General features: G+C 39.9%; 1 protein-coding gene across 3 annotated transcripts in view; it reads left to right on the top strand.

The window, feature by feature from the left end:
* atp8a1 (ATPase phospholipid transporting 8A1) overlaps window positions 1-13867 on the top strand; it is a 140153-nt gene that overhangs the window by 111440 nt on the left and 14846 nt on the right. For all 3 annotated transcript variants that reach the window (XM_053505565.1, XM_053505567.1, XM_053505566.1), the window contains 5 exons: window positions 2273-2347; window positions 4597-4719; window positions 9196-9274; window positions 11964-12025; window positions 12260-12316. In XM_053505565.1, the coding sequence (XP_053361540.1) occupies window positions 2273-2347; window positions 4597-4719; window positions 9196-9274; window positions 11964-12025; window positions 12260-12316 (396 nt within the window). The remainder of the gene's footprint in view (window positions 1-2272; window positions 2348-4596; window positions 4720-9195; window positions 9275-11963; window positions 12026-12259; window positions 12317-13867) is intronic.

Here is a 13867-nt window from a genome sequence, read left to right as displayed (position 1 = left end):
TATTCATGGGCATCACGTCCTTGGCATGGTGCTGTCTTTCTGATTAATGATGTGCTGAACCAATGCTGTAGCTTTAGTCCAAACATAAGACACATGATTTTTTCTCTCTCTTTTTTTTTTTTTTTTTTTTTAGCATTATTCGTTTCAATAGCAAAGTCACTTCTTAAATCATCCGTGTCTTTTTGTGACTGATGGTCTCTTGCATAAACACAGTGAAACCAAAGCTGGACCGATTTGAAGATCGGTTGCTTGGCGTGAGCAATTTTGCGCCGAGTTCCCAGTCCGAGTCTGCAGTCTGTTCCGCTGCTTTGATGGTAATCTCTGTCTAAGCCAGTGTCCTCCACTATCAGTGATAGAGAGTGTTGCGGCAGTGCTGGGAGCAGGGGGTCATCTCACCACACATTTCTCTCTCACGTGTCCACCCAAAGCTCCCAGCGACAATAAAAATGATTTGATCAAAGAAAGCGTGAGATCTTCTGGGATTTAAGCAGGTTCTCAAAGTTGCTTTATTTGGATCAGCCTGAAATGTCTTAAATTTCACTCGGGTTATAATGCTAAACATCGATGTGTAAACGGCTAATTCCTGACGGCAGGATTTATATTTCAAATAATGTAGTATCAAAGTATACACCAAAGTGTTGGCTTAAAGATTATTTTAATTAAATTCAATTGAAAAACAAACTTGAACATAATCATACTGTAGATGGCGAAAATATGCCATAACAATTTGTGCACATTTTATAGATTTAACAATAAATATGTGGGTTTTCTACAATGTAAAATTTTTGCATGGTTTTCGTGTTTGTTATTAGAGATGGGAATCATCAGAAAACCATTCGATATGATATCACGATAACTGTTCATCATCATTCAGTTAATAATATGCTTCTGTGAGTATTGCGGTGAACATGAGTAATTAAATTCTGTATAACTTTCTCACTTAATAAAAATACAAAGGCTGCATTTAAACGATACAAAATCCATTCAAGTACAAGAGTTTAACAATTAACTTGCAGTTAAATTAAATAAAAAGCTAAATTTTTACTGAGCAGCATGTACCCAGCATGAGTTCTAAACAAACTTGGCAAATAATTCACTTCTAACACAAGGGATGTGGAAATAGCTTAAAGTGCAACACTTTCAGGATTATAAAGAAACAGCAGCCTTGCCTCCAAAGTCTTAAGCTCGTCCTGATCGTTTGTGCAACTTCTAACACGCATGTTTCAAGACTAATAAGTGCATATGTTGTTTTGGGGTTTAAAACTAATTAGCTAATTCCAGAGTTTGGAGAAAAAAATCTGATCAGAGGCTTTTCGATAGGTGCGACTTGTGATGATGTGACGCCATAAAAACACATTTATGTTCAGTAGCTGGTGCATTCGGGACACAGAATCAGGTATATCCAAGGCTGATCAATCTGAAAACTAGCCAGTTCCACTCACTGGCTGGTCGATCGGTGCATGTCTAACATTTTTTCATAAAAAGTTTTTACATTTATAATAGACATATATTAATGTAAAAACTTACATATGACTAAACCTGTTTTTTCCCTTATAAATAAAATGTTTCTCCACATATTAATCCGACTTAAACGCTACTTATTATGCAAAATAATCAAATGTTCAGATGGTGTGTAGAAACAGACTTAAGGCGGGATACTGTACATTTCCTGCTTTTTGTCCTTCACTTTTTCCTTGGCCAATCAGATTTCCCCCTGATGTGACCTCGTATAAGAAGAGCCCCTCCCCCAGATTATTGCCTAGCTTTGCTATTCTCTAAAAGGGTGTGTCTCAGCAGTAGCTTATTTACATAAATACAGAAACAGCTCAGTGGGTGAAGGAGTGAAACAGAAGGAGTTAAAAGTATAAAGACGTGCATTATCTGAGCAGTTTTTTTGCTTCAGCATTAACACACATGTCCGCGCACAGTTTGTGAAAGCTTTGAGACCTGTGTTAACTAGCTAAATGAATATTAAAACATGGGAATTTTAACATGTATGAATTATATGAATTAGTATTCCTTTTATTTAAACTTTAGAAAAAAGGGATATCAAACAGCATTCTGTGTTAATAACATTATATATTTATGGAATTATGAACAAAAGAATGTGTCATTTGAGATTTGTCAGTGGATTGCTTTCACATTATTTCACTATACATTTTATGTGCTCAGGTATACAAAATCTGCTTTTCTGACTTCAGCGCGTGTGTGTGTGTGTGTGTGTGTGTACAGTCTCCTTCTAATCTACATGTTTGTTTCTTCTGCTCTGCAGATCTGGTTTGCGTTTGTGAACGGCTTCTCTGGTCAGATTCTTTTCGAGCGCTGGTGCATCGGCCTCTATAACGTGGTGAGTGCACGTGTGTGTGTGTGTGTGTGTGTGTAATTTAGTGTGAGAGAGAATGTGTTAAAGCAGCTCCCCTGTCGTGCCGGGGCAAGAAACTCATTAGCCGTGGCAGTCCAAGCGGCTCCTTTACTGCAGCCCCGTGTCATCGACATCCTGAAAATCTCCCTGTTATTTATGAGCCCTTGTCAAGTCCATATTCCCCCTGTGCCCAGAACTATGTCCTGAATGTGCTGCAACAACAACCGCTCGTGTCCCTGAAAGAGCTGCCTTGAAGTGGCCAGCAGTGGATTAGAACGGATGGTGCAGGATGAATTCAGACACACACATTTTCAGACATTTTGTTCACTACAGGGAGCATGTGAGATTAAGTAACGGTCCATGTTTTACATCGGGAAATTCTTGCAGTGTGATATGTACTGTAGGTGGTTACGTATAATGTAATATTATAGGAGTTACTTATTGTTTTCATGGGATTGGAAAAAAAAAAAAAAGTTAAACTTTTGTGTTGACAGACATTAATTTGAATAGTTTTTTTTTATTGTAACAATGAGAGAAAAGAAGGAAAAAAAAACTCAAAGGCGCTCTCCCATCAGCTTTCCGTTCTGGTTCAGTAGCGCGGTGAGGCGGTAACGACTTGGCACAGCGCATTCCCTCTTTATCTGAACGAGAAGGAATTCACTGCTTCGGAGGGGGTCTGTCGGACGCAGCGGTCCGAATCCTCCCCTGAATGGACGCTGCCGTCTCTCTCTGAGAACAGAACCCAGTGGAGCGCGTCGTCCGAACCGACAGCTAAAGCCAGCGAGCTGCAGCTGCGCCAGAGGAAGAGTCTGAGCCGAGCCTATCGCCATCCCGACAAACATCTTTCCTCATCAGCTAGAAAACTCTTAGGTGGGAATAATGACAATAAAACCATGCAGGAGATCTGCTAACAAGCTGTGGGCATTGCTGCAGATGTTAGCGGGAGATAACTTTTGCATATGCAAGAAACAGAAACGGTATCCAAATAAAGCCAAAGCCAGAAAGTTTCATGCTCACTGGAGTGCAGCAGGAGAGAAGACAGGAGGGAGCTGGCTCGGGTGTTTATTAAGATCTACTTCTTTAAGGGAAATTCACCATTTTTAAACTATTCCTCTGAACCATCAGCGCTCTCATTGGAGGCATTTTGCATTAGTGGTTTTTGATTTGTTTTTTTTTTTTGTTTCATTTTGATGTGACGATAGTGATGCATGATATTTTTTGTCACAGCTCACAAAACATAATAGACGACTTTAGCTTTCGATCTAGATTTGCTGGGCGACATTTTAAGTGAGGCAGAAAAACACAATGGGGTGTGCTGTGTTAGAATAATAATTCCCGACTACATGAAACTGAGTTACTGTTCCCACAACTAAGTGTTTTATTTTTGTCCACCAGCACCGTCTGTAGTGTGTTATTCCCTGTATACGGCAGCCTGTTATCATTTGAATGTATTATCGAACAACACATTCCGCTTTTTAACTGTTTAGCTATAATTACGGCCCGTCCACAAGACCCGCAAATTTGTACCGAAGAGTTTGTGTATTTATTTAGTCTTTTAATAAAATTACTAGACCAAAAAGACTTTTCTGTGTGCAAATCTTTGACACTGGTTATATCCTTCCATAAATGTTACATGAACATGTCCTTAAAAAAAAAAAAAAGAGGAAAAAAAAAGGAAAATGACATTAGGTACATGAGGTGTTCATGTCAAACCGGGACTTTTGATTATGCAGAATGAAAGAACACAGTGCTGAAAGTTTAAAACTCACTTTATTTTTCTATATATTCCGTTGATAAACTTATCTCAGGACTACACTAGCGCTTGTATACCATCAAGGTACAAAGTTTTCTCCGTGCCAGAGCCATGGCCGGACTACTTGCTTCACAACTAAAACACTGGTCTTCATGGAACTCCTTCCTTGGCTTGGAGCAAGGTCAAGAGTGTATGGGAGATGGAGCGTTAATGACTAGCTGAGTTCCTGTAATGTTTCAGTGGTGTTGGTGAATAATTGTGTCTACAGTTCCCACGGACAGATGCGTCTGTTATCAAAAGTCGATTTTAAAGAACTTTCTACCTTGATGGTATCTAAGCACTAGTGAAACACTGGGATAAGTGCATTCATTTATAACTACATTTTATACCTTAACATGTAGAAAACTGTTATGGTTTTTTTTTTATCATGTAAATGTTCATGTTGTGTTTTTTTGTTTGTTTGCTTTTTATTCATTCTCAGATCTTTACAGCTCTCCCGCCCTTGACCCTGGGCATTTTCGAGCGCTCATGCAGAAAAGAAAACATGCTCAAATACCCAGAACTGTACAAAACGTCCCAGAATGCCCAGGGCTTCAACACCAAGGTGAGCTCTCCTTTCTGATTAGCCTAATTATGATTTACTTCATGCTTTAAACTGGAATAGTTTGGTCTTGTACCGGAAGACAGACTTGCTGATTTATCACCATGGGATCTGGTTCCCACAGCCACCCAGTTTCCTTATACTTCAGGGTGTTAATCAGGTTGTTGCAGAGTATTATGGTCTTAATTATGAGCCCTAAACAGGCTTTGTCAGTGAGGATACACGATCATAAATCAACCTGTCTGGTGTTACACTGCTGTTAGGACCGGGGTAATGTGGTGTTCACCAAAATACACCAAACATGTCCTAGTGTAGCGTATGTGGTGTTTGCATTACTGATCTGATATCTTTTTTCCTTTTAAATCTGAGATAAACTTGCGTAATAGTTTTTCAAAACCATTTTCTCCTGGAGTTAAACTCTGTGTTTGTATTTTTTTATTTTTTTACTTCTCTCGTTACATTTAGTCAGTAACCAAGGCTTGTGCTGATTCTCAGCATGCACAGTCTGCCTGTGTGTGTGTGTGTGTGTGTGTGTGTGCATTACCTCTCCCCTGCTGTTAATGAAGCTGTCTTCTCTTCAGGTTTTAAGTGCAGGCCTGTGTCACTGCGTGCCCCGCTCCACAGGCGTGGAGACCTGCTCAATACAGCACCGGCACGGATTAGAGAGAACACACACACACACACACACACACACCAGAGAGACCAGAGAAGGAGAAATGCAGTCAGAAAAGGGCAGGATGAGACAGGGAGGAAAAGAACAACAGGAGTGAATAAGAATGAGAGATTGTGGAGAGGATGAGAGATTTCAGGTGAAAGAGGAAACCAGTGCAGTTCTCCCGTTAAGGTTTACACTTGGCCGTTGCTCTTATCTAGGGCTTACAAGATGAACAATTTTTTTAAGCCACTGGATGTTTATATAGCAAAGACCCGCACAGACCGGTGTGTATGCTGCGTGTGTGTTTGTGTGAGTGTGTGCTAGATATATTAGGGCCTTCCTGTCTGTCTCTCATCCACACTCATTTGTTTTAATCATCATGGTTGTCTAAGGAGAGTCTGAGCAACTCCAGGGGTTTGTGATGTACAGCTGTGGCTTAGTGAGATTTTACTTATTGTATTATTATTAATAACAAGATGATTGTTGTTAAGGCTGAGCAATGTCATGATTTATTATCATATTCTAATCAATTATGTCACAATATATATACAGTATAGTATTGCGCAAAAGTTTTGAGTTAACCCTCATTTCTTCATCTTTTTTGTCCCAGAGAGCCAGACTTTTGTATTTTTTATTGAATCTTGAGGAATATGTCTCCAGGACTTTTTTAGCTCTCATATCTCTCATGTCTCATGTTTTTTGTTTAAGATACACGCCTATGACGTATGAAGCATTCAAGCATTAAAAACATCCAACTCGATGATGACCGATGATCAGGACGGTGATTAGTACCGTATACTGGTGATACCGAATGGTTGGAACAGACGAGAGGGGAAATGAGGTTTAATTGAATTTAATACGAATAAATAAGGGATGATTCAAGGCTTTCGCACCGTACTGTGTATCTGAGATATTGTGATGTGTTTTTTTTTTTTTTATTGTTGATTTAAATAACAAATGAAAAACCGCTTTAGTGTTAAACATTTTTCTTTTATTTAAAATAGTTTTTAATAAAAATACAATTAGACGATTTTAGCTCAGTTTAGTTTTTGTCAATTTCAGCGGTATATGTTTATCAAAAAACAAAATGTATATAAAAAAATTATTCAACACTATTTAAAAAACTTTTTTCTTATCTTTCTTTTTTTTAAATGCGACGTGTATTGCAGTTTGTGCACACACCTGTATCATACCCTGATACACATCGTTTATTGTAGAATATCATTATGATATATGTTTACATCATATTGTCCAACCCTAACTGTTATTAATAATCCATATCACATGCCACTGCAGTCAGACAGTGATGTACATAACGTGTAATACAGTCGATGTGTAACGAGTTCACTAAATTTGTAAGGATTCTCTGATACATTATTTCTGCAGCCCGCTGTTGTTATAAAGGTTTGGCGTTGATACTTCAACAGGGAAAGCTTTTCTTTCTTTTGCATTTTTTTTTTTGTGTCCCTTAAAGCAGTCACAAATCTTAAGCTTCGGGACATACAGGCATTCACAGCGGGACGCTTAGCAACCTGGCAGAACCCTGAGAGAGAGAGAGAAAGAGAGAGAAAGAGGGGCCTCACAGTGACGAACGATTATGAACATTTATTGATTCCATTAGCATTCATTACACATTCGTATGTGTAAACGTAATTTTTTCTTTGTTTGGGTGTGTGTGTGTGTGAGAGAGAGAGGAAGGAGGAGACACTTGGAGTTGGGAAGCAGCATGTGGTTAACCGCGATAAATGCACATCAATGCAGAGTATTTCTCAGACGTCTATAATGTTTAGTGTTAAACTTTTAGTTAGTGTGTTCAAACTCTTAAAACTGGCTCATGTGATTAAAGGGCTTCTTTCTGAGATACCGCCGTATTATAGGGTCACATGGGGCTGGAGCCAGAGACTTTGGGCACAAGGCAGTGGACACTGTGGACTGTGTGCCAACGCATTGCAGGGCACAAGCACCAAAACACTCACACACCGGATTATACATTACAGGCAGTTTGGAAATACCCTTCACACTTATTGTACACTGAATGTCTTTGTAGTGTAGAAGGAAACCGGAGTACAACACACACAGCAGAGTCGAGGCAGCACTGAAGCACTTTAGTTATGGTTAAAATGATGTGCCTTACGTTTTATTGTATAAAACAAAAAGTACATTGACAGAATAAACCCCTTTCTTTATTATGATAGACTTTTTTTTTTAAATGAAAAAATTCAAACACTAATTTTGAAAAGCCTGTATTGTGTTACATGTTGTTGGTTTATATTTTTGCCATATCACCCGTCCTACATACAGGTTTAAAGATTAATTTACACACATCCCACAAAGTAAAAGTAAAAAAACGACGACGACGCAGTTTCACTTGTGTATGTGTCTGGAATTGACCGACGCTCCAGTGCACAGCAGCTCGACTTAAAGTTCTATTCAAGACCAAGGTTTTAGGTTTCCCGTTTTTTTCCCCCTCCTCACTGCAAGGAAACACTGATTTGAATAATATCCTTCTGATGTCTGTGTGATGGTTGAGAATTTGATGCTGATTACTTTTGGACGATGTTCAGGAGATGTGTCTGCACTGAACCTTTTGTTGCAGTCAGGAAACTAAGCGTCCGCCTGATTTCACGCCCGTTTCATGCCACGTTAGGCTTCAGCTTTTGTTTAGCCACGTCTGTGCATAATTTACACCCCAAATGAGCTCCTCCTGGAGCGGCCATAATTATATTTAGAGGAAAAGAAACATTTAGAGTCCAAAGTACAGACGCACTCGCACACCACGGCTGTTTATCCTTTAACTGAGTGTGTAATATTTTTTCCCCCATACGTTCATATGCTGTAGAGGAAAGTTAATCAATCTAAATTACTCTGAGCTGTCTGTGTTTGTATTAAACGCGTCCTTTTAGGGCGTTTTTCACTCTTTCTAAAGCTCCAGAGGAAAGATTGGTGAAATTTGATAAGGGCACAAACTGCTGGGGAAAAAAGGAAGGAGAAAGAAAACAGAAACCCCTCTCTCTCTCTCTCTACCTCTACCTCCTCCGTCCCTTTCTCTCTCTCTCGCTTCAGCAATTAGACTTTAAATCACCGTTTAGGGTGGGTGATATGATAAACGACAGTGCTTGAAGATATTTCTACAGTTCATGATGTGCATCAGAAATACGTCTGCTAATAAACATGCAGCAGAAAAAAAACATTTGGCTTTCAAAAATAATTAATTCTTTTTTTAATAAAGGGTTAAACAACTTGAAGTTTTAAAAAAAACTCTCTCTCCCTTTTATTCTCTCTCCTCACTTTTACCTTCTTTCTCTCACCCTCTCTCACCTGCCCGCTCTCTTTTGCCCACTTTCACCTTCTCTTTTCCTCAACTAGTCTCTCACACCCTCTATCTCTCTCTCCCCTTTACTCTCTCACGCCCTCTCGTTCTCTCTCACCCTCTCTTTTTCTCTCTCCTACATTTTTTCTGTGCCGTTCATTATTAAGTTCAGTTTACTTGTTTAAAGTGCTTTAATATTAATCAACTAATGATAATAATAATAATAATGTGTATGTGTCTGCCTTCAGGTTTCTTTTACCCGTCCTCACACACACACACACACACACACGGGATATAGGATATACAATGTGTCTGTCAGCGGGGTGGCTATTGAGCGCACAGACCCTGACAAACCCTCCACTTAGCCCAGTGCTGAGAGTGAACAAAAGCTGGGGCCAGGGGTCAGCTGCAGGGTTAGGGTGGCCACTGGCTTTCTCATGACTCACTCACTGTGTGTGTGTGTCTCTCTCTCTCTCTCTCTCTCTTTCTCGCTCCCCTCCTCCACTCTGTTCAGGTCTTTTGGGCCCATTGTCTGAATGGACTCTTCCACTCGGTCATCCTCTTCTGGTTCCCCCTGAAAGCCTTCCAGCACGGTGAGAGCACACACACATATACATACACATACGTGCACACACACACACACACACACACACACACACACACACACACACACACACACACACACACACACGTCTCCTCAGTCTGAGGGTTTAATCTTCTGTAATTTATCAGAAGTGAGCTGCACACACTTCGTTACAAGACTTTTAATCAGTGCCCAGTGGACTCCACACACTCTGGCTGTTAAATATACACACACCGTTACACTCATGTGGTGCAACCACACACTTTCAGTGTGCCTCTCCTGACTCTCTCAAATGCCTGTGTGTGTGTGTGTGCTGGACCACACAGCAGCTTTCTAAACAAAGCTGAGACTTCTCTTTCTGACTGACAGCTCGTCAGCACACGCGCACACACACACACATACACACGTGCACGCGTACACAAATATTTATACATTAGACACACTCACAAAACCACCAAGATACTCATATAATTAAGCACAGGAATATTCACAGTATCTTTTCAGCAATATTATTGGAAGGTTATGGTTATGGTATTTACATGGTCAAAGATGGAATTAACCCGTCGTGGAATTTTATAAACCTTTATCTGTTACTACTTGCATTTGTAAAGGAATAATAATGTCACATGATGTGTTCTAGCTCGCTGTGAATAGAGCACATTATTGATCCACTTCTTTAGTTCAAAGTTCCTTCTGTGTTACGATTGGTTACGAGAATTCGGCGCTGTGTATGATCGGATAGGATTCCACATCTCTGAAATATGACCCAATCTTAGCGCTCGAATGCTTGGCTTAAAGGCAGTTCAGTTAACCAGCTGTTGAATAAGAAATGACAATGAATCAGTAAGAGATGTAAAGGTACATGGATAGCACCTTAACACTCAGTTCACATCCTTGTTGTTCTGAAAGCTATGGTCTATGCTGTATTCCTGACTCACATGGTACACTACAGTGGGGATGAAAGGAAAATTCAGTGTTTTAATGACACTGAATTTTTCTAAAATAATCAGTCAAGATAATGAAAATATTTTTCGTTTTTTATTTGATGTACAACAATCGATATTGTTTGTATTCTTCCAAACCTGCTGGATCCGACTGGACATGGTTGATCTTTTCCTGAAGATCATGTACAGAAGATGATTTCTTGACTGCTACCACCTTCGTCATCATCAGACCTAAACCCAATAGAAAACTGCAGGACGGAGTCTGGCATGTGTTGTTTTAATACTTTTGGACACTACTGTAGGTGTCAGTGCTGTTATGGTAAACTCCACGCCCACTCTGATGAGGAAAACCTCGTGCTCATTGACCTCAAAACCCGAGGCAGCTTAGCGCAGAATTCATGGGATCAGTGTGAAATAAATCAAAATGTGTAGAGAAAGCACAGTATTGATGTGGTCTTATTATTGCCTTTATAGTATAATTTCTGAGTGAAAGGAAATTTCTCTCCAGTGATATCCCCTCCTTCACTGCCATCCTTTTTTCTTTTCTTTTTTCTCCTAGCATTAAAGGAAAAAAAAAAATTGTACTCATTTTTTATACTGCTTATAGAGTCATGGATGGCCTGGAGTCTATCTTAGGTGATTGCATGTTGCCGGTCCATCACATGGCACACACTTACTCTCCCACACACACTCACACAACACTAATTGTGTTGGAAACAACGATAAGCACAATCTGTGGACTGTGGGAGGAAACCGAGTACCCGGAGGAAACCCACCAAGCATGGAATCGAACCCTTGACCCTGGAGGTGCGACGCCCCATGGCTATCAATTATGCCATCCACGCCTAGTATAACATATTTCTTTTGGAAATTTAAAGTTTGTTTGGAGATGTTTATTTTTTTTTTCTTTATTTAATTATTTCTTTGCAGAATAATGAAGTCATGAATTGAGGGTCAGGAAATTGTGCGGTACATGACTTATTTTCCCACACCAGCTAATTGGGCAGAAAAGTTACAGAAATTTTCTGCTTATTCAACTTTGTGGTAGTTAACCAAACATGAAACATAAATAATGACTACAAATAATTTTAAAGAATTGAATTATTTTTTTAGGGTAAGACCTTTTGTGTGTGCCTAAAGAATTAAATTCATCATTGTCAATCAAAGCAACTCTGGACAGTGTTCCCATAGACTGCTGAAGACTTTTCTCAGAAAATAATGTGACAAAAGTTTTAATGGCAAGGCAGAACCATTCTGTTCTATAAAATGGTTTTGGCTCAAAGCAGCGCTCTGAGCTCTAATGTGTTTAATAGCGGTCATCGAAATGCCAGAGTGCTGCTGTCATTACCGACTCTCACTGCTTTCTTCCTCACACACTACCTGTATTTGACAGCAGAGAAAGTCGGAACAATCCATAATGTCTGCGCATGGTAATAATTGTCCTTGGACTGCACAAGCCTTTAAGCATGACTGAGATGAGGTTTTGTTCTTTCTGTAACCTTTCCATGTATAGTTCAGTCATATACTGTACTGTATAGGCATCTGGTGCAGCGTTGGATTGTGGGTATTGTTCTGTCTGTGGCCTCTCTTTCCTCTGGCTGTAGAAATGTTTCCAATCAACTGTTCGGAGCTGTTCTGTAAAGATTTTATCTTAAAGTTGATTGTCTTAATAGAGCCTTACATTAGACACCACCAAACCTGTGTGTGTTTCGTATACAACAGCCTGAAAAGCTTTCATGTTGATTCTCCTAACAGATACCGTCTTTGGGAACGGAAAAACTCCAGACTATCTGCTCCTGGGGAACATGGTGTACACAGTGAGTGAAGTACTAGGCTATTTTATTTTCTTTATTTTTATGCTCCTCAAGTTCTTACTAAGCACCTGTATGTCCTGCCCATCTCTCATCAACTGTCCTTAATGTCTAGCTGAGATACAAAATGTGTCCCGGGAGGTTTCATTTTCCTCGTGCTGCTGTATGAAAACAAAGAAAATCACAAATGTAAGACTGTGTAAAATAATAGAAGTAAGATGACATGTTTGTGTGTCGCAGTTTGTGGTGATCACGGTGTGTCTCAAGGCCGGGTTGGAGACCTCCTCCTGGACCATGGTAAGGGTTTCTCCATGCTCTTCTCCTTTGTTCTGGGACCAGACCTCCCCCCAGGCTCCCCCTCTGTCTCGCTTCATTAATGTTGTAATGGTGGTGATGTCATCGGAGAAATCATTTGGCTTTTGAGTTCCTTTTTCACACTGAATAATCAGATCAGCTCGAAAGAGCGTTTGTTTGATTACCAACTGTTGTATTAAGGAATAACCTTTTAGTCTTTTAGTTAGCATGCATAATTCTTAATCCATCATGTTGTTGGTGGACCAAAAGCACCTTCACAGGGTTATCGTTTAACGAATGGTTTTCAAGTCACTGTACTGGAAATCATCCGCATTTTTTATTAGTTTTATTTTTTTATGTTGCAAGATGTCTACAATGCTGTCTTTATTAAACTGTCTTTTTCCCCCTAACTTGTCATATACTGTATAAACAGGTATAAGATGGGGAATAATCATGGAAAAGGGGATATAAACTGGAATATAAGCAGGCAATGTCCATAAAATTGTCCATGACGTATACACTTTATCTCCATATAAATAGAAATAATCCAGTAACTCTTGTTGTTGTTTTTTATACAAAAGAGATATATACAAATGTACAGTTATACAGCTATTAATGCATGAATAATGTGGAGAATCACCGTCTGCTGTTGCACAAGCATATACAATATCTCACAAACGTAAGTACACCCCTCACATTTTTGTAAATATTTTATTATATCTTTTCAAAGGACAATGGTAAAGATATGAAACTCTGATAGAATTTAAAGTAATCAGTGTACAGCTTGTATAATGGTGTAAAGTTGATGTCCCCTCAAAATAACTCAACACACAGCCATTAATGTCTGAACTGCTGGCAAAAGTGAGTACACCCCTAAATGAAAATGTTCAAACTGTGCCCAGTGTCAATATTTTGCCCAGTGTCAATATTTTGTGTGGCCACCATTATTTTCCAGCACTGCCTTAACTCTCTTGGGCATGGAGTTCACTAGACCTTCACAGGCTGCCACGGGAATCCTCTTCCACTCCTCCTTAATCACGTCGTGAAGCTGGTGGATGTTAGACACCTTGTGCTTCTCCACCTTCCGCTTGAGGATGCCCCACAGATGCTCAATAAGGGTTTAGGTCTGGAGACATGCTTGGCCAGTCCATCACCTTTACCCTCAGTTTCTGCAGCAAGGCAGTGGTTGTCTTGGAAGTGTGTTTGGGGTCATTATCATGTTGGAATACTGCTCTACGGCCCAGTTTCCCGAAGGCAGGGGATCATGCTCTTCTTCAGTATGGCACAGTAAATGTTGGCATTCATGGTTCCCTCAATGAACTGTAGTTGAGCACTGACAGGGTGGCTCCCCATCCCTTCAGCCTCTGCAGCAATGCTGGCAGCACTCACACATCTATTTTATTGGTCTACCATGGCGGGGCCTGTTCTGAGTGGAACCTGTCCTTTTAAACCGCTGTATGGTCTTAGCCACCGTGTTGCAGCTCAGTTTCAGGGTGTTAGCAATCTTCTTAAAGCCTAGGCCATCTTTGTGTAGAGCAATAATTCTTACTTTCA

This window comes from Clarias gariepinus, chromosome 10 (genome assembly GCF_024256425.1).
Source record: "Clarias gariepinus isolate MV-2021 ecotype Netherlands chromosome 10, CGAR_prim_01v2, whole genome shotgun sequence".
Lineage (NCBI taxonomy): Eukaryota > Metazoa > Chordata > Actinopteri > Siluriformes > Clariidae > Clarias > Clarias gariepinus.
This window is presented reverse-complemented; position numbering and strand designations above follow the sequence as displayed.